General features: G+C 43.6%; 1 protein-coding gene across 1 annotated transcript; it reads left to right on the top strand.

The window, feature by feature from the left end:
- The first annotated feature begins 306 nt into the window (after window positions 1-306).
- On the top strand, window positions 307-19,734 carry tmem106bb (transmembrane protein 106Bb). The gene is made up of 8 exons (XM_056298288.1): window positions 307-437; window positions 7,701-7,908; window positions 8,493-8,556; window positions 8,765-8,924; window positions 16,343-16,483; window positions 16,600-16,649; window positions 16,989-17,042; window positions 17,611-19,734. The coding sequence occupies exons 2-8, from the start codon at window positions 7,710-7,712 to the stop codon at window positions 17,747-17,749; spliced, it is 807 nt and encodes a 268-aa protein (XP_056154263.1). The 5' UTR covers window positions 307-437; window positions 7,701-7,709; the 3' UTR covers window positions 17,750-19,734.
- Window positions 19,735-19,843: the final 109 nt, after the last annotated feature.

Genomic DNA, 19,843 nt, shown 5'->3' with positions numbered 1-19,843 from the left:
CAGGTCTATGTGCGATCTGGCAATCAGTTAATGGCGGTGTGCACCAACAAAGCAATGCTCAGTTTTGAGTTCCGAAGTTGTTTGGTTTTTTAGCGGTGAGCGCTACAATACATTAAGGAGACTTCATCCTATTGAAGTTATAGTATAAGACTGCTTATGTGTGAAGTTGCCATACATGTCAGATAAACCTCTTAGGAATTTCATGGGGCTTGTGTAAAACTAAGACATTGAGGCACACAGCTTGGGCGGGGGAGGAGGAGGAGGAGGAAGAGGAGGGGGCGGGGGCGGGAGGAGGAGGAGGGGGGCTGGTGATCTATTTGACAGCTTTAACACGCATGTGAAAATAGATGCCAACTAAACGCATGTGTGTCTAGCTGAGGAGAAACGCCACATGACGTAGAGTGACTGCGATCTGCTCAACTAAGAGTCCCTACCGGGTAAGCGTATGTTGATAAAGGTTAACCAAGTCATTTGGCCAAAACTCTTAATGATCAACAGTTATGTTATTGGCGCAGGGTTTACATAGAGACGCTAGCTAATATCGAACAGCTATGCTAGCAGCTAACGCCAGCGAGACGAGTTGTCTAAGGCGACGTGCCGATACAAGGCACCGCTGTTCCTTAACTAGAGGCAGCACACAATGGTGAAACGTTATCGGTACGCCGGTCAACAGGCGAGTCTTCAGCTAGCCTAGGCTAACCTAGCCTAGCCTAGCTGGCTAGCACGAGCAATGGCCGCTGGTAGTTAGCGGTTAGCGTCCGCACTCGGTGGAGCGTTTGAGCTTAGCGCGTCATTGTTGTGTTTGTTGACGTTTCATACACGGTTAATAAGCGGCTTTACGGCGAGTTTATAACCACTGAAGTTCGGTCGCCCGCCCCAGTCACCGTGTGGAATTTGTACTGATGGTTTGCTAAATTGCCGAGTTAGCTTTGCTAGTTATCTTGTTTACAAAGAGCCCGGCTGAGCGTTGGCACAGAACCCAGCCCCGGGCAGTAGCCATCAGGTGGTAACACTTTAGTATGGGGAACGTAGTCGACATTAATTAGGTGCGTATTAGCATGCAAATTAGCAACATATTGGCTCTTTATTAAGCACTTATTAATACCTTATTCTGCATGGCCTTATTATACAACCAGTAAGCCATTAACTATGAGTTTTCCCTCTATAACCTCAGAATTATTGCTTATTAGTAGTACCATCTCAATATGCTTTGCTTAGTATGGCCTTTATAAGGTGGTAGTACCACAAGAAGAGTTATTCTCCCTTACTAGCACTTAATGAATATGGTCTGTTCTGACATAACAACACACAAAACTACAAGTGTTCATAGTGTTACATTACTCTAAATTAAGTTTTTGTTACTTAGAATATGTTCCCCATACTAAAGTCACATCTTCATCATTACTAATTCACTAGTAATTAAGTTTTTTTTATGTTCCCCATACTAAAGTGACATCTTGATCATTACTTATTCACTAGTAATTAAGTTTTTTTTACTTAGAATATGTTCCCCATACTAAAGTGTTACCCACCAGGCTTTACTGATAGCCAGCAGACGGGCTCATAACCTTGTGTAGGCTTCCAGACTAGTGGTGCCAGTGTGGCGTTGTGCCCCGACGCGGAGCTGAAGGTTCATCTAAAGGCCCCTTCATGGAAACATGTACACATCATCTGGGGTATATGTTGTTGTGATGCTCATCTGAGCACCTGTAGACTCACAATTGGATCCCTTGTTATTCATAGAAAAAAAAAAACTTAAACGATGGAATAAGGGAAACATAAGCTTTAAGAAAAGTCTGGTATTGTTGAATATTTACATTATTAAATCCGCAATACCTATGTATATGTCCCTAACAGGGTGGAACTCTCCCACAGTCCATGTCTTCCCAGAAGTTGGCACGTGTAAAAGTTACCAATAGCCAGGAATGACTCAGAGGGCACCACATCAATGCTTGCAATGTGCAAAACCAATGTGCAGAGGTTGTTGTTATGGTCAGAGAGGCAAGATAAAGAGATATGAGATACTGGGTGCACAGAATAGGCAACAGCACCATGGCTTTACCAATATTGTGTGCAAGCTCAACTCAGGTAGTACATCTAGGGCGGGCTACAAGGGCAAATTGCCATTAGACTGTACATGATTCGATATTACACAGAGGCAAATAACAAGACAGTTTGATATGCAATATTGACAATTTGTGTGGTTGTTATCCCAATCAACATGAAGTGCATATAGATTTAAGCTTGCCCCTACAGTGGATATAAAAAAGTCTACTCAGCCCTGTTGAAATGGCAGGTTTTTCTGACATAAAAATGAAACCACGATGAATCAGTCAACACTTTCCTACTTAATTTTTTTATAGATTGTAATTTCAGAAATAATGTGAAAAACAATAACATTTTAAATATCTGAGTCTCATCACAAGCCAGTCAGACTAGCTTGGTCTAGTCAGAAAGGCACGAACTGATGAAGCCTCTTGGATGAGAGGCGAAACGTCTTCACGGATATATACCAAGTCCAGTTGCACTTGTTTCAATTCCTTTGGATAATCAAATTTTAGGGGAGAAAAATATATAAAACTTGACAATAAGACAATGACCTGGTTGCATAAGTGTGCACACCCCTAAACTAATACTTTGTTGAAGCACCTTTTGATTTTATTATAGCACTCTTTTCCCACTCTTGCTTTCTAAAACGTTCTAGATCCGTCAGATTGCGAGGGCATCTCTTGTGCACAGCAGTCTTCAGGTCACCCCACAGATTTTCAGGTGGAGTCGGGTCTGGCTCGACCATTCCAAAACATTGGTCGTCTTTTGGCGAAGCCATTCCTTTGGTGATGTAGATGTATGCTGTGGGTCATTGTCATGCTGAGAGGTGAAATTCATCTTCATCGTCAGCTTTCTAGCAGACGCCTGAAGGTTTTGCACCAAAATCGACAAGTAATTGGGGCTGTTCATGATTCCCTCCACCTTGAGTAAAGCCTCAGCTACAGCTGTAAAAAAAGCAGCCCCAAAGCAGGATGCTGCCACCCCATGCTTCACCGTGGTTCTTTTGGTGATGTGCTGTGTTGTTTTTGCACCAAACATACCTTTCACTCAACACCTCCTATCTGGTGAAGGAAGCACAACAGAGGCTTTTCTTCCTCAGGAAACAAGCCGGGCTCCCCTCTCAGCTGCTGGTCAACTTTTACAGAAGCACAACAGAAAGCATCCTCTGTCAATGTGTCACAGTGTGGTATGCCAGCTGCACAGCAGAGAATAGGGAGGACTTGGCCCGAGTGGTAAAGACAGCACAGAGGATTGTGGGAGCTGTGCTCCCGGACCTGGATGCTGTGTAGGCTGGCCACCTACAGAGGAAAGCCTGCAACATCAGCAAAGACGCAACAGACCCAGGTCACTGTCTGTTTGTTCCCTTGCCATCGGGGAAAGATACCGGACCATCAAAACCCGGACTAACAGGCTGAGGAACAGCTTCTTCCCCAGAGCTGTAGCCTCCCCCCCCCCCCCCTCACACACACACACCCACCCACACCTGCCTGTAGCTGCTGAGGACTAACTAGTCCAAAGGCCGCTGCAATACGGGCAACTATGTGCAATAATCCCATGCACTATTTTGAACTTTAAAAGCCGCTGCTATCTTTTATTGTCTCACTATCATTTTTGCTACCTCACTTATTTTTACTACCTCACTTATTTATACTAAATGTTGTTTGTCCTTGTTTTATCTTGGTTTTTTTTTAATCATTTACCTTGTCCAGTGCTGCTGGTCTGAGAGTCACCAAACGAAATTTCATTGTATGTATACAATGACAATAAAGTATCTTACCTTGTCCTTGTCTTGTCTTTTGGCAATTATGGTAACACATTTTCTACATGGTCTTGGGAGCCTGGGTGTATCATATTGCAAAATTCAGCCATGTTTGGATTTTTTTTTTCCTTTGAAAAGGTCTTGCCACCCTACCCCACAGCCCAGACATATGAAGAATACAGGAGATTGTTGTCACATGTAGGGAGCAACCAGTACTTGCCAGAAATTCCTGCAGCTCCTTTAATGTTGCCGTAGGCCTGTTGGCAGCCTCCCTGACCAGTTTGCTCCTTGTCTTCTCATCAGTTTTGGAGGGACATCCTGTTCTTGGTAATGTCACTGTTGTGCCATATTTTCACCACCTGTTGATGATTGTCTTCATGCTGTTCCATGGTATATCCGATGGTCTTCATGTAGTTCCATGGTATAGCTGATGGTCTTCATGCTTTTCCACGGTATATCTGATGGTCTTCATGTAGTTCCATGGTATAGCTGATGGTCTTCATGTAGTTCCATGGTATATCTGATGGTCTTCATGTAGTTCCATGGTATATCTGATGGTGTTCATGTAGTTCCATGGTATATCTGATGGTGTTCATGTAGTTCCATGGTATATCTGATGGTCTTCATGTAGTTCCATGGTATATCTGATGGTCTTCATGTAGTTCCATGGTATATCTGATGATCTTCATGTAGTTCCATGGTATATCTGATGGTGTTCATGTTGTTCCATGGTATATCTGATGGTGTTCATGTTGTTCCATGGTATATCTGATGGTCTTCACTGTGTTCCATGGTATATCTGATGGTCTTCACTGTGTTCCATGGTATATCTGATGCCTTGGAAAGTCTTTTGTACCCCTCTCCTGACTGATGTCTTTCAACAATGACATCCCGGTCATGTTTTGTAAGCTCTTTGTGGACCATGGCTTTTGCAGTTGGATGAGACCAAGAAGATGTCAGGAAAATCCTACAGGAAGCTGATTTATTTGATTTTAATCACAGTCACTTTAACTGATGGCAGGTGTATACCAACTACTATTTAACATGAGTTTGAATGTGATTGGTTAATTCTGAACAAAGCTACTACAGGGTGCACACACTTATGCAACCAGGTTATTTAAGTTTTGTTATTTTTTTTCCCCTAAAATGTTTCTGATTGTAAGTTGCAATTTTAAAAAAGTGGAAAAAGTTCTGACAATCTTGGTTTCATTTTTTTACATCACAAAGAGCTGCCATTTTAACAGGGGTGTGTAGACTTGTTATATCCACTGTATAATGGAAAACACCAGCTGCAGGCCGATGAGAAGTGGTAGCCCATGTTACAACTCAAAAAGCTCTGAACCATGACAGATGACACCTTATCAGTATTGTGTGCACAGCTACATTCATAATTAGCCACATACAAATGCAAACTGTAATAACAACATTGCCATCTACAGCACATGCAGCAGCAGATGACACACCCTGTAGGACACATGCAGCAACAGATCACACATAGTCAAAAAAGAGCCAGCTAGCTCGCAATGATGACTGTAAAAGCCTATGCTATCCCAAAGTGCCAAATAAACATGGAACGTCTACTCACCAATGATGTCTGTGCTGGCTGCCGTTAACCTAGTCAAGATCCGAATCCATATAATTCAAAAAAGCAAGGTAGTCCAGGTGAAATAAATGTTCAGCTCCAACAGGCCTGTGAACTAATTAGCTACCTAACCTAATTTTAATGAATGCCCATTATTAGGGGGGGTCATGATTCTCCAAATCCATGATTCAATTTGACTTTAGATTTTAATGTCACGATTCGATTTTGATTTTCCATTTAAACTTTTTTTCTGCACCGACGGCAATGCCATTGTTAGACTATCTAGTAATGGTGACCTAATTGTTGGTTTTCTGCCCTGACAACTCATTTACTTTTTCAAAATTTTCTTTAAAAATATAAAATATAGGCTACATGGCATCAAGTGTAATATAACCGCCATATTTTTTGTGTGGAATGTACCACACTAAGGCCATATGGTCAAATCTAAATAATTTATTTAAAATGCAATAACAATAAGATGTTTCACCAGTCAATCGACTGTGCATAACTAGTCCATTGACTTCTGGTTTTTACTGCAGCAGTCATGCCAGTTTCCTGTTTGTTGGTGTGTGCATCGTGAAAAATATGCCATTGTCAATAGCACACGCCGACAAACAGGAAACTGGTATGACTGCTGCAGTAGAAACCGGAAGTCAGTGGACTACAGTGATGCACAGAGGAGATTGCGGGCTCTAAGAAGCACTCCCAACATAGCACAAGCGCTGTTCCATCTTGGCACCACATCTTTCACGAGCTTGTGCTCGGGGAAATTAAGTAGGTTCTGCTTTTCATTCAGGGCACAGCTTGCAATTGTGCCTTTCCTAATAAAAAGCCACGCACGATACTGCGAATTCTTCCCAGTAGATGGGAAACAGTGGGGCCTTGAGTGTTCATTCAGTGGCCAAATTCACACTGCGCAGAGCATTCCACGTACATTAACTTCACCAGCTGGCCGCCATTGTCACGTTGGAGGCATTATCTGTCACCAAAGCAGGATCGTTATCAACAAGCCCCATTCATCCACCACATCCCATAGCAGATCTGCAATATTTGACCTGATGTGGCTGTCAAACATAGCTCTGGTCTGAAGGACATGTGAGACCATTTCCCATTCTGGAGAAATATGGTGGCATGTGACCGTTACATATGACTGGGTTGTTCTCGACATCCAGGCGTCATATGTAATGGCAACTGTTAACTGAAGAGATTGGTTCGGTGTCTTTTTGCTTCACATCTACATACAGCTGGGGAACTGCAGTTTCTGTAATGAAGCGGCGAGTGGGGATTGTGTAGCGTGGCTCACACTCAGTAAGCAGTTGTCTGAAGCCTTCGTTATCAACAGCGCTGTATGGCCGCTGGCCTTTACATAGCAGTCCCTTTGTGAGCTGAGCCCCTTGGGATGTTGAGGGAAATTTTGAGTTGAAAGCCTCTTTCAAGGTTGGTTGAGATGACACACATTGGCCCAGTGTTGCAAGCGGCTGATTAGCATGACAAAAGTTGGTTGTGTTGCTGCAGTATTTTACTTTGTTTTTGCATAGCTTGAATATTGCATGACACATGTCCAACTCCCGGCTTCCTGGTGTTTACAAAAACCCAAAATGCGCCCATATCTTTGCCTTCAGTTTTGCTGGCGGTGGATAAGAGTTTTTCATCCATGCTTGTATGTTTGTTTTGAAATGAGGCATGCACAGTTTGAGTCATGTGAATTTGCTTTTGCTGCCACCTATTGGCTTTATTATGCACTGCACCACAGGTGACGTTTCTTTTTCAAAACTGCCATCTCAGCATCTGCATCGATGCGCGCACTAGCAAGGAGTACATCACCATATGTATTGCCATATCAACGTTTTGAGCATAACTCTTGCACAGACCAATGAGTGGGGGGCTGCTAAGGAGATTCGTTTTAGCAGGACCCCCCCTCCTTTGTCTTTGCACTTTTGCAGCAGAGAGTGCTTGAAGAGTGATCTGATTTGTTTTACGATTATCATTTTTGATTGCATTCAGTTAAAATTCAAGTACAGTCAGATGAGGTGAAGCCCTTAGAACTACAGGGCCTTGATGTGGTTGCTCCTCTTGCCCCCCTCTTGCCAGCTCTGCATCAGGTTATGCCATTTTGCCTGTTACCCAGATTCCTCTCTGAATATTTTTGTTTGGCAGAGTATAACAGTGTGACAGAGAATTGTTGACTGTCTGCCTGTGTATCTTATCTGGCTTCCTGTGTTTAGCATTTAGTTATTTTTCTAAACCATCCTTAAATCCTCATTTTGTGCTGAATGTAAACATCTTCTGAATCTCTTCTTGCCTCTTTAGGGTGTCACTATGGGGAAGTCGTTCTCACATCTTGCTAAGCAGACATGCCACGATGAAGGCCAGGACAGCTTGAATTCTCCTTTGGAGGATGGCATGCAGGGGGAGGATGGGAAAGGTGGAGATGTTTCCCAGTTTCCTTATGTGGAGTTCACAGGACGGGATAGCGTCACATGTCCCACTTGCCAGGGCACAGGAAGGATTCCAAGAGGTAAGCAGAAATAAACAACGGACTCTCCTAAGGCCACAACGTGGCTTATCCTTGTTAAAATTGCATAACCTAATTGTTAACCATGTGCTGTGGCTGCTGAGAAAATCTAGTGCTGAATGAAGTCAGTTTTTGTCCAATGTGAAATTTTGTAATACATGACGGTGGAAACCACTATATCATCACCTTCTTAAAATAATGGCCCAAGTCATATTTTCAAGTTTTTCAAAAAACAGAATAAACTGAAACAAATATCGAATATATGATATTTCTTAATCATTTCACACAAAAAGGTTATGACAATATTTGACTATTGACATACACAATAGTCAGATATTGTCATAACCTTTTTGTGTGAAATGATTAAGAAATATCATATATTCTATATTTGTTTCAGGTTTATTCTGTTTTTTGAAAAACTTAAAAATATGGCTTAGACCATTATTTTAAGAAGGTGACGATATATAGGGACTTTTGCCGCGATACCAGTAACGCATAATTAAGCAATTATTGCCCAATACCAATAAACTGACCGATATATCCTGCACCCCTATCAGCAACTGATCTATTATTTCCCATTTGTGTAGGTCAGGAAAATCAGCTGGTGGCATTGATTCCTTACAGTGACCAAAGGCTCAGGCCCAGGCGAACGCAAGTGACTTTTATCCCTACTCTGTGTGGGCGTACATGTGTGTGTGAGGGAGCGAGAGAGAGAAAATTTGGGGTGGTGTGTTAGAACACCAGTTATTCTGTTTTTGTTTTGGTTTTTTTGTCGCAACGGCATAGCTCCATCTCATTTAATAATGATGTCATCATCTACTTTGTAGGGAGTGTTATGTTGTCCCTTTGCCTCCCACAGGAAGTTGTATGTGACAGCCTCAGTCCTGGTCTGCCTGCTACTCTCCAGCCTGGCTGTGTTCTTCCTCTTCCCCCGCACCATTGAAGTGTCCTATGTGGGAGTAAAGTCTGTATTTGTCAACTATGACGAAGACAAGCACATCGTCTATCTTAACATCACGGTGAGCTCCCTGTCTCCAGTCTGACCTGGTTCACCTCGGCAGTGCAGTCCAGGACAGACACTTCTCCTGCTCTTAAGAGATGGTGCTGGTCAGAAACTTGATTTGCTCATGGACATAAAGGTGTATTGATTCAGGGGGGGCTATAATCCCTTAGACCTCAGTAGATTTGTAAAATATGTTCAGAGCATACTGCAGTTGCTTTTTGAAGGGGCTTTCTCATTTCATTAAAAAAAAAAAAAAGTAAGTACGGGGTGTCCGGGTAACGTAGTGGTCTAATCTGTTGCCTACCAACAAGGGGATCGCCGGTTCGAAACCCTGTCTTACCTCCAGCTTGGTTGGGTGTCCCTACAGACACAATTGGCTGTGTGCAGGTGGGAAGCCGAATGTGGATATGTGTCCTGGTCACTGCACTAGCGCCTCCTCTGGTCGATCGGGGCGCCTGTGTGTGTGTGTGTGTGTGGGAGGGGGAACTGGAGGGAATAGCAGGATCCTCCCATGCGCTACGTCCCCCTGGTGAAACTCCTCACTGTCAGGTGAAGAGAAGCGGCTGGTAACTCCACATGTATGGGAGGAGACATGTGGTAGTCTGCAGCCCTCCCTGGATCGGCAGAGGGGGTGAAGCAGAGACTGGGACGGCTCAGAGAGCAGCTGATTGGCCAAGTACAACTGGGGAGACAAAGGGGGGGGAAGTAAATACAAAACGTAATTATCAGGAACAACTTGAAATAGTACCTCAGTTTGATATAAAAATGTCTTATTTATTAAAGTAGTAGTTTGGATAATCGTGGTTGTAGTGCCGATACACAGCACCAGTTACTGGGGATGCAACAGCTTATTTATTAAAATACAAAGACAAATTTAAAAATAACAGATTAAAAAACAAACTTTATCAAATGCTAAAATCAATCTGTCCGTTAGTGTGTTTAGTTGGGGAGAGAGCTACGGGGATGCACTTCTCTGGGCGTCTGCTCTCTCCCAGCTTCTGGGGTACCTGTCGAGTGGAGCCTCCTTTTAAGCAGCTAGGTGCACACTAAAGGGCTTTTAAAATCCTACCCAGTAATGAAAATGGAGGAGGTCGCACATCATGACAGATTACACAGATCATCAGAATGCACACACGAGACAAGTAGACAAAGACGACACATCACACACCTCATGACTGTCAATTTATACCGCTGATAAATCACTCTTAACAGCCGTTTTAGTTTAAACCAGTAGGTGGCAGTAATACAACACTTAAAGAGCAGGGTAACCAAATTGACAGATTTGCTTCAAAATACTTTATAAATGTGGGAGATGTATTGCTGTTGACATGTTAAAATGTGTTGAACCATGTATAGAACTCAAAGGAGTTGAATCAAGTGAACTGGACTTGGTATATATCCGTGAAGACGTTTCGCCTCTCATCCAAGAGGCTTCCTCAGTTCGGCCTTTCTGACTAGACCAAGCTAGTCTGACTGGCTGGTGATGAGACTCAGTATTTATCCTCTATGGGTCGTTATCAGAGCTATAGATGTCCATGGCTCTCCTGTGCTCCGATGTCCAGCCGCGCCCGTCGCCATCGGAGTTATTGATTTGCATTTGTTTAGCAGCGACGGTCGTTGGGGGTGTTAGTTTCGACTTCATTGTTCAGTGGTCATGAGAGTCGTTGGAGCCGTTAGTGAGCGACTGTTGTTCTTGGAGGCTAGGCTTCTTGAGTCTCCTGGGTAGAGATGAAAGGACGGCATTGTAAGTGGGAGATAGGTGGTGTCGCAGACCTCCTCCTCTGTTGAGGGATGATTTTTCCAGTTTCGCATAGATGGCCTCCTTCACCCCTCTTTCAAACCATCCATCTTCTCTGTCCAAAATGTGTACGTTGCTGTCCTGGAAGGAGTGTGTCTTCTCCTTTAGGTGTAGATAGACTGCTGAGTCTTGTCCTGAGGAGTTTGGTCTTCTGTGTTGGGCCATCCGTTTGTGTAGTGGTTGTTTGGTTTCTCCTATGTATAGGTCAGTGCAATCCTCATTGCATTGTACGGCATACACCAGACTGCTTTTCCGGGTGTGTGGTACATGGTCTTTGGGATGAACCAGTCTTTGTCGGAGTGTGTTGCTGGGTTTGACGTATACCGGGATGCGGTGTTTGTTGAAAATTCTCCTGAGTTTCTCGGAGACCCCAAGCTCAGGAGAATTTTCAACAAACACCGCATCCCGGACACGCTTTTCCAGTGTTACTTAGAGCAAAACCAACATGGAGGTTGGCGGATCTGTCTGGCGTTTGTGTGCGTTCTTTGCGTTGTGACGTTTACAACAGGGATAACGGAAAAACCCAGAAATGTAAAATAAGTTAGCGAATCACACCCGACACAACACACGTTGCCATGAAAGGAGCTGGCAGAAGAAATGTATATGTAAATATTCTTAAACACAAAGTGTGCATGTCTGGTGAAATGTGTTTTCACTTTTCACTTGTTTTGAAACAACAACTTTAATATTGATGAACAAGAAACGAACAAGAAACTGCAGTTAATCAAATGGTGAAATCAGGTAGTCGGTCATGTGACTCAATTGTGAAAGTAAAAACTAAAATACGCACCGCAGTTCTCAAACGTGGTAGGTCCTGGTAGCACCAGCTGGCTTCATCGAGGTAATGTGTGCTCCCCTTTCTCGTATCTGTGCCATTTCAGCTCTTCTACCCAAATGCACTCAAAAGTTGTTGTATGTACAGATCTTCTGCCTCCGGTGTGGGAAGATGGCAGCGCGAATTCACGTTCGCAGCAGCCTCACCCAGTACCGGTGTGGGAAGATGGCGGTGTGAATTCACGTTTGCGGCAGCCTCACCCAGTACCAGTGTGGGAAGATGGCGGTGTGAATTCACGTTCGCAGCAGCCTCACCCAGTACCGGTGTGGGAAGATGGCGGTGTGAATTCACGTTTGCGGCAGCCTCACCCAGTACCAGTGTGGGAAGATGGCGGTGTGAATTCACGTTTGCGGCAGCCTCACCCAGTACCGTTGATGCAGTGTCTTTGTCCACGTCTGCATCTAAGTTTTTGTCTTTGTTTGTTGGCTGGGAGAGCTGGCGCTGGATCGGCTGGAGCTTGGTCTGCTGCGCTGTGGGCCCAGGGACCACGGCCTTACCCAGAGCTGCACCCGAGGAGTTAACACCAAGGGCAGTCTGACAGGACGCAGGAGTGGGGCAAGCTAAGCTAACTGCTAGCCCATGTAGACCGGTAGTTCCAATATCACCGAGGGCGGTGTGGCGGCTGCCTCACCTGGCGCTGACTGTGGTGTTTTTGATGTCATCGTGAGGAGTGTGGGGAAGTGTGTCGAGGGTGTCTGGCTGGGAAAGCTGGTGCTGGATTGGCTGGGAGGGCTTGGTCTGCTTCGTCCGGTTGCCAGAGGGACCACGGCCCCTGCCTGGCGCTGCACCTGAGGAGGAAACACAGAGAGCGGTCTGACAGGACGCGTAATCGGGGCAGGCTAGGCTAACTGCTAGCCCATGCAGACCTGCACTTCCGACAGTCATCCTGGCTGGTGTCTGTTGCCTTGGACAGGGATTTTTTTTTTATTTTTTGGTTTGGATACACTACCGTTCAAAAGTTTGGGATCACCCAAACAATTTCGTGTTTTCCATGAAAAGTCACACTTATTCACCGCCATATGTTGTGAAATGAATAGAAAATAGAGTCAAGACATTGACAAGGTTAGAAATAATGATTTGTATTTGAAATAAGATTTTTTTTACATCAAACTTTGCTTTCGTCAAAGAATCCTCCATTTGCAGCAATTACAGCATTGCAGACCTTTGGCATTCTAGCTGTTAATTTGTTGAGGTAATCTGGAGAAATTGCACCCCACGCTTCCAGAAGCAGCTCCCACAAGTTGGATTGGTTGGATGGGCACTTCTTTGAGCAGATTGAGTTTCTGGAGCATCACATTTGTGGGGTCAATTAAACGCTCAAAATGGCCAGAAAAAGAGAACTTTCATCTGAAACTCGACAGTCTATTCTTGTTCTTAGAAATGAAGGCTATTCCATGCGAGAAATTGCTAAGAAATTGAAGATTTCCTACACCGGTGTGTACTACTCCCTTCAGAGGACAGCACAAACAGGCTCTAACAGGTACTATTTAATGAAGATGCCAGTTGGGGACCTGTGAGGCGTCTGTTTCTCAAACTAGAGACTCTAATGTACTTATCTTCTTGCTCAGTTGTGCAACGCGGCCTCCCACTTCTTTTTCTACTCTGGTTAGAGCCTGTTTGTGCTGTCCTCTGAAGGGTGCTGCAAATGGAGGATTCTTTGACGAAAGCAAAGTTTGATGTAAAAAAAATCTTATTTCAAATACAAATCATTATTTCTAACCTTGTCAATGTCTTGACTCTATTTTCTATTCATTTCACAACATATGGTGGTGAATAAGTGTGACTTTTCATGGAAAACACAAAATTGTTTGGGTGATCCCAAACTTTTGAACGGTAGTGTATATGTGTTAGTTTGGATATGTGTGTTCTTGTAGTTCTTAGATGTGTTTTTGTACTGCTGTGTGCTGGGGCAAACGACATTTCGTTTCACTTCATGTGCGCAAGTACATGAGGTGAAATGACAAAGTGTTCCTGATTCCTTATTGTTGTTTTTATTATGATTATTAGTATTATCATTATTGTTACTATTATTACTACTATTATAATAAGTAGTAGTAGAGGTGGTAGTAATAATTTAGGCCTGGGATTCTCAAAGCCTGTGTTGAGGGTCACACAAGGAAAAAAATGCACTCCTGAAACAAAATAAGTCCAAACCATTTAACTATGGACAAAAGTAAATGGATGTTCATTCACCATCAGTGAGAGAAGTGAGAGTGATGGGGTGAGGCGGTCCCTCTGATGTCGGGCCTGTATTCTGTTGTGGCAAGCCTGAGGCACTGGCCACGATGTGCATCGGAGACTGTGTTTCTTTCCTGGTTGTTGCTGGAGCTCATTGAAGAAAGTGATGGTTCACATGTGTACGTGGAGGGGAACTGTGAGTAGGAGCGTTGCAACACCTCTCATGTTTTTGAATTGAGCTTGGGGAACCACATTGATCCAAAGGTCACTCACCCCAACGACCTTGTGTCGTGCTTTGAGCAAATCAGGTGTTCCCATCTCCAAGACCTCCGTCAGAAGGCTTGCCTCATGTATGGAAGGTACCGGCCTTTTGGCCTATGCAGTCCGCTGGCCATCAGCTGACACTGAGGATGGCTGGGGGGAGGAGGAAGTCACTTGACAGTTTCAAATTGTTCCTTGGAGTTTTTTGCCAGGCTCATTACAAACTCCTTCAATGGATCGTCCCGCATTTCATTCTTCTCACAGTGCTTCTGCAGACGTGGAAAGTGCAACTTTCTGCTGTGAATGTCTCTCTCCAGAAGGTTCAGCTTTGACCCGCCTCGTACATGACTGCAACCGTGGGGTTCTTGCCTTGTAATCACAGATTTAGGTATTTAGATGAGACATGATGTCACACAAAAAAAGATTATATGCCATCACCTTATTGTCACTTAGAAACCTCTGATATTCACAATAATGGTAATAATAATAATGATTTTATTTATATAGCACTTTTCTAAGACAATGATACAAAGTGCTTCACAAAAAAAAAAACAGACAAGGCAAAAATAAGAGTAAGACCAAATTAGTAAGAGTAAGAGTGAAAATAAAAACAGTATAAATAAAAATAAATAAAGCATTTGTAAAAGCTTTCATAAAAAGAGAGGTTTTAAGACGAGATGTAAAAGAAGCTAGAGATTTGGTGTGTCTTAACTCAACAGGAAGAGAGGTCCATAGTGTGGGGGCTCTAACAGCAAAAACCGGATCACCCTTTGTACCAAACCGAGACCAGGAATAACCAGCAGGGCTCCCATCTGCAGATCTTAACGGTGGAGAGGATGTATACCAGGTCAATAAATCACAAATGTATGTAGGAGCAAGACCGTTTAAAGCCTTAAACGTGAGCAATGAAATTTTAAAATCATTTAGAAATATAACAGGGAGCCAGTGTAGGGAGGCAACACAGGAGTGATATGGTCATGCCTCCTTGTCCCGGTAATGAGCTGAGCAGCAGCATGTAGTACCAGCTGCAGACGGTGGAGGGAGCCCTTGCTGATACCAGAATAAAGTGAATTACAATAGTCAAGCAGAGAATAGATAAAAGCATGTACAACTTTTTGCAAATCGGCATTTGATGAAAATGACCTAATTTTGGAGATTAGCTTGAGCTGGAGGAAGCATAACTGAACAACATGTTTGATTTGATTATCAAAACCGAGGTTAGCATTGAATATTACCCAAGATTCTTCGCAGCCTGCTTAAGACTACCAAACAGACCACCAAGAAAACAAAATGGCTGGGCGTCCGGGTAGTGTAGCAGTCTATTCCGTTGCCTACCAACATGGGGATCTCTGGTTCGAATCCCCGTGTTACCTCGGGGTTGGTTGGGCGTCCCTACAGACACAATTGGCCGTGTCTGCTGGAGGGAAGCCGGATGTGGGTATGTGTCCTGGTCACTGCACTAGCACCTCCTCGGGCACTAGCAACCTCCTCTGGCACTAGCACCTCCACACGCTACGTTCCCCTGGTGAAACTCCTCACTGTCAGGTGAAAAGAAGTGGCTGGTGACTCCAGATGTATGGGAGGAGGCATGTGGTAGTCTGCGGCCCTCCCCGGATCAGCAGAGGGGGTGGAGCAGAGACTGGGACGGCTCGGAAGAGAGGGGTAATTGGCCGGATACAATTGGGGAGAAAAAGGGGGCGGGGGGAATCCACAAAAAAAAAGAAAACGAAACAGCTGATGGCCTGGGGGGACGGTTGCCCATTAACTAGAATGACAAAGGCCATGTGTACTATTTACAGAGGATTGGGGAATAGTTGCAATCACAGCATTGTAAGATGGTGACAGATGTACTTTTAGCCCCCCCCCACCCCCCCCAAAAAAATAGTTTCATGATCAAATGTGGGCACGTGCATATTTGATCATGAAACTGGTCATTGGTTTTGGTCATTATACATCTGTCAACATCTTACAATGCTGTGATTGCAACTATTCCCGACCCTCTGTGAATAGTACTGATTGCAACTATTCCCGACCCTCTGTGAATAGTACACATGACCTTTGTAATTCTAGTTAATGGTCACACCCAGATTTGCATATGAAACCGGTCATTGGTTTGGATCGTTATACCACTGTATTGTTTACAAGGGTGGGGATACCTGCAGTCAGGTGAGACTGAAGGTGTCACCTAAATGAGTGATGAAACGTTTCTGTCAGTAAACGTTGTGTCCACATGAACTGACTCAACCGCCTGGGATCAGGGTGTGTAGCACAGCTACTCTTGGCTGCTATGTGGTTGCTAGGTTCAAGCCTGTAAAGTGCATAGACTGACTGTTTACTGGCTGTTTCATTTTCCCCCACACAGAACACTCTGAACATTACCAACAATAACTACTATTCAGTGGAGGTGGCCAACATCACAGCTCAAGTCCAGTTTTCCAAGACAGTCATCGGTAAATCTCGAATCAGCAACATCACTGCCATCAGTCCACTGGACATGAAGCAGGTAACAACTTCACTTTACTTACCCACTGCTGTGTTGTGTTCAGTCGGTAAGATTTCTACTCTGCTGATTGTTGTGTATGTTGTTTTATTGTGATTTTATGTTTTGTTTTTCACCAGATTGATTACATGGTTCCTACAATCATAGCAGATGAGATGAGCTACATGTAGTAAGTACGGCTCTCGCAACACAACATTTAGGCTTGACCAGACTTATAGATATTTTTGAAAATGGATATTTTCCCCCTCTGTTTTAAAAAGAAATTCTGTCCAAACGACCTTTGTTTTTAAAAAATATCTCTGTGCAAACGAGAACGCATAAACGGCTGCAAATGCTGAAACAGTCACGGCAGGCCTGTGGATGGCGTTGGCATCTGGATGAGAAGCCAAAGCGCAGAGGAAAACGTTCTTTTTGCAAAATATCCGCATTAGTGTGGACGAGGCAATAAACACAAATGGTTTCACTTGTTACACAATGGAGCGTGTCAACAAGATGTCTTGTGTTTCAGCAACTACTGCACCCTGCAGACCATCAAGGTGCACAACATTGTTGTCATGATGCAGTAAGTTGTGTTTAATCCGTTTTCTTTTCAGTGCACTTTACACCTGTCACAATATTTGAACTCTGTCTATGAATGATTTTGACGGGGCATCCAGGTGGTGTAACAGTCTATTCCGTTGCCTACCAGCACGGGGATCACTGGTTCGAATCCCCATGTTACCTCCAGCTTGATCGGGCGTCCCTACAGACACAATTGGCCGTGTCTGTGGGTGGGAAGCCGGATGTGGGTATGTGTCCTGGTCGCTACACTAGCACCTCCTCTGGTTGGTCAGGGCACCTGTAGGGGGGGGGGACTGGGGGGAATAGCGTGATCCTCTCACGTGCTACGTCTCCCTGGTGAAACTCCTCACTGTCAGGTGAAAAGAAGCGGCTGGCGACTCCACATGTATCAGAGGAGGCATGTGGTAGTCTGCAGCCCTCCCCAGATCAGCCGAGGGGGTGGAGCAGCGACCGGGACAGTTCGGAAGAGTGGGGTAATTGGCCGGATACACCTGGGGAGAAAAGGGGGGGAAATGCAAAGAACAAATGAATGATTCTGACACTGCCTTGTCCTGTTCTGTACTCTCCAGAGTGACTGTGACCACGGTATACTTCGGGCACGCAGAGCAGGTGTCTCAGGAGATATACCAGTATGTGGACTGTGGGGGGAATACCACCACTGTTCAAGGTCCGAACAAGCTATCCAACATCCTGCATCCCCCTGAGTAAACACCACATCCTGATCAATCCCAACATGGTTTCTGAACCTAGCTTTAGGTGGTGCACTGCGTTTTCGCCCTCTTTCTCCACGTACAGTGTCCCATAGACTCCACCCTCATGTGTTTAGTTAACCTTGGTGTCGGGTATGAAAGCCCATTGTACAGCGATGCCGTCACGCTTGAGCAAAGAGAAAGGGAAGCGAGGGGCTTTTGCAAAATCTGGTCACATGGTTCCAAGGTCAGTAGAAGTGTTTTCGCAGTGACTGCACCGTAATGCACTTTACAAGTGAATTTTATCAACAAACTTTACATTTCGTCACAGCTGCTCGTATCCCATCTCCCCACCATGGACGTAGAAACAAGACGTGAAGACATGTTGAAGGTCATTAGGAACAGACAAAAGTTCTTAAAGAGATACTTGCATCAAAATCCGACTTTTCCTGTTGTTAATCGATGTAAGGAGTGTGGATGTGATCGACAAGACAAATGGCAGCCCTAAAATCCCATTTATGGCCAGACGAGAGATATCGGCGGCCAAATAACTGATTTCTGGTTGGTGAAAATGTGGTAACTTGCTGCATCACAAATTACCGTTAGCATAGAGGGTGTGTCCGTAGCGGGACACTATAAAAGCGGAGACACACCCTTTTCTCCCCCCCTGAATCAGTAGCCAATAGCTATGAAATCATAAAGCCACACCTACCTTCTGGTTGTAATTCAAACCACCCGTGTTAAAAATGTGCTCAGAAACAGCATGAAAGTATGTCTTTAGTGCGCGACGGGTGTTTTTGAAATATAGCTTCGTCCTTACCTAGTGTAAGCTTGTGTCGATCTGGATGCTGCACTCTGTCCGGGAGGCCTGTGCAGCATGTTGACATATATAGTCTGCTGCCGGGTGCTCCAGTTACCGTTTGTATGCAGCAGTCAGAAATGAGATGTTCTGGAAACACTTTATAATAACTACACCCTGTGAAGCATTAGTTAAACAATTAATTAGGCTAACTAATTAATTAATTAATTAATTAAACGAAATTAAACTATTTAATTCATTGTATTTATTTAATGTATTTAAATATTTAAATTAATTAATTAAGAAATTAGTAAGGATGAATTACTTACTCGTCTATTAATGTAGGAATTATACTTTACAAGTGATGAATTCAGTAGTTAAATACTTGACTAATGCGTCACAGTGTGTAGTTATTATAGTGTTACCAGCGTTTTTCACAGCAATAAGTTTACTGTGTGAAATAATGAAAGTACTGAGATTATTCCTTACCCTGACGTGCTTAACCTACTGGAACTGTACGGTCAAGTGATTTCACATTTTTTAGGAAGATGATCATTATAGTTTCTTCCTGGTTTACCTTAATTTATTGGTTTCTTAGTTGTTTTAAGTAGCGCTAACATAATATTTCCTAAATGACTCCTTATTTGTTTTGCTTGATGAAGCTGATAAAAAGTGTTATCTTGAAATGAATTTTTAGTTTTCTTCATCACACTGACGCATAAAACTTTAGAGAATCTGAAGAGCAACTTTGGGGGGAAAAAAAGTTGATTTTAAATTGTTTTACCACTTCTCCCCACACTTCAGTTATGAAGCTTTAGATTCAGTTTGTTGGTGTCTGTGTTCATCATGTAAATACCTTAAAATGCTCTCTGTAGTACCTGCCTCATTTGCCCTTTAATGCTGGCAGAGAAAAGACCACAACCAAAACATTTGTACTATTCTTTTGTTTTCCACAGACATGAACGGTTGTTCTGAGAGGACAGTGACATCATAGTAAAGCATTAGTTGATCATTATCTTTTGTTCTGCTAGCTGGGGGTTGCCACTAACTTAACTCTGTCCTTTGATTTAAAATTGACTATATATATATATATTTAACAGTTCACAGAGGTAGTGGGAGTCTTATCAATTACATGTTTAGTGTTTTCTTTGCTAGTGTGAACTGCTGAATCACTGTTTCTCTGAAAGCAGCAATAAAGTTTTTAAACCAAACTCGTTTTGTGATATGTTCTATATTAGAGTGACCAGGATTCTTCAGGTTTAGCTACAGTAATTTTCATAAAGTGTACTCCATTATTTTATTTATTTAGTTTTG

This window comes from Lampris incognitus, chromosome 18 (assembly GCF_029633865.1).
Source record: "Lampris incognitus isolate fLamInc1 chromosome 18, fLamInc1.hap2, whole genome shotgun sequence".
NCBI lineage: Eukaryota > Metazoa > Chordata > Actinopteri > Lampriformes > Lampridae > Lampris > Lampris incognitus.
Note: the sequence above shows the minus strand (reverse complement) of the source record. Positions and strands in the feature narration are given on the sequence as shown.

Bases quoted from the DNA above. Each gene is read 5' to 3' on its own strand.
- tmem106bb (XM_056298288.1), top strand. From the start codon at position 7,710: ATGGGGAAGTCGTTCTCACATCTTGCTAAGCAGACATGCCACGATGAA. The intron at 8,925-16,342 runs GTGAGCTCCCTG...TCCCCCACACAG, and splicing joins TCGTCTATCTTAACATCACG to AACACTCTGAACATTACCAA. The intron at 17,043-17,610 runs GTAAGTTGTGTT...TGTACTCTCCAG, and splicing joins AACATTGTTGTCATGATGCA to AGTGACTGTGACCACGGTAT.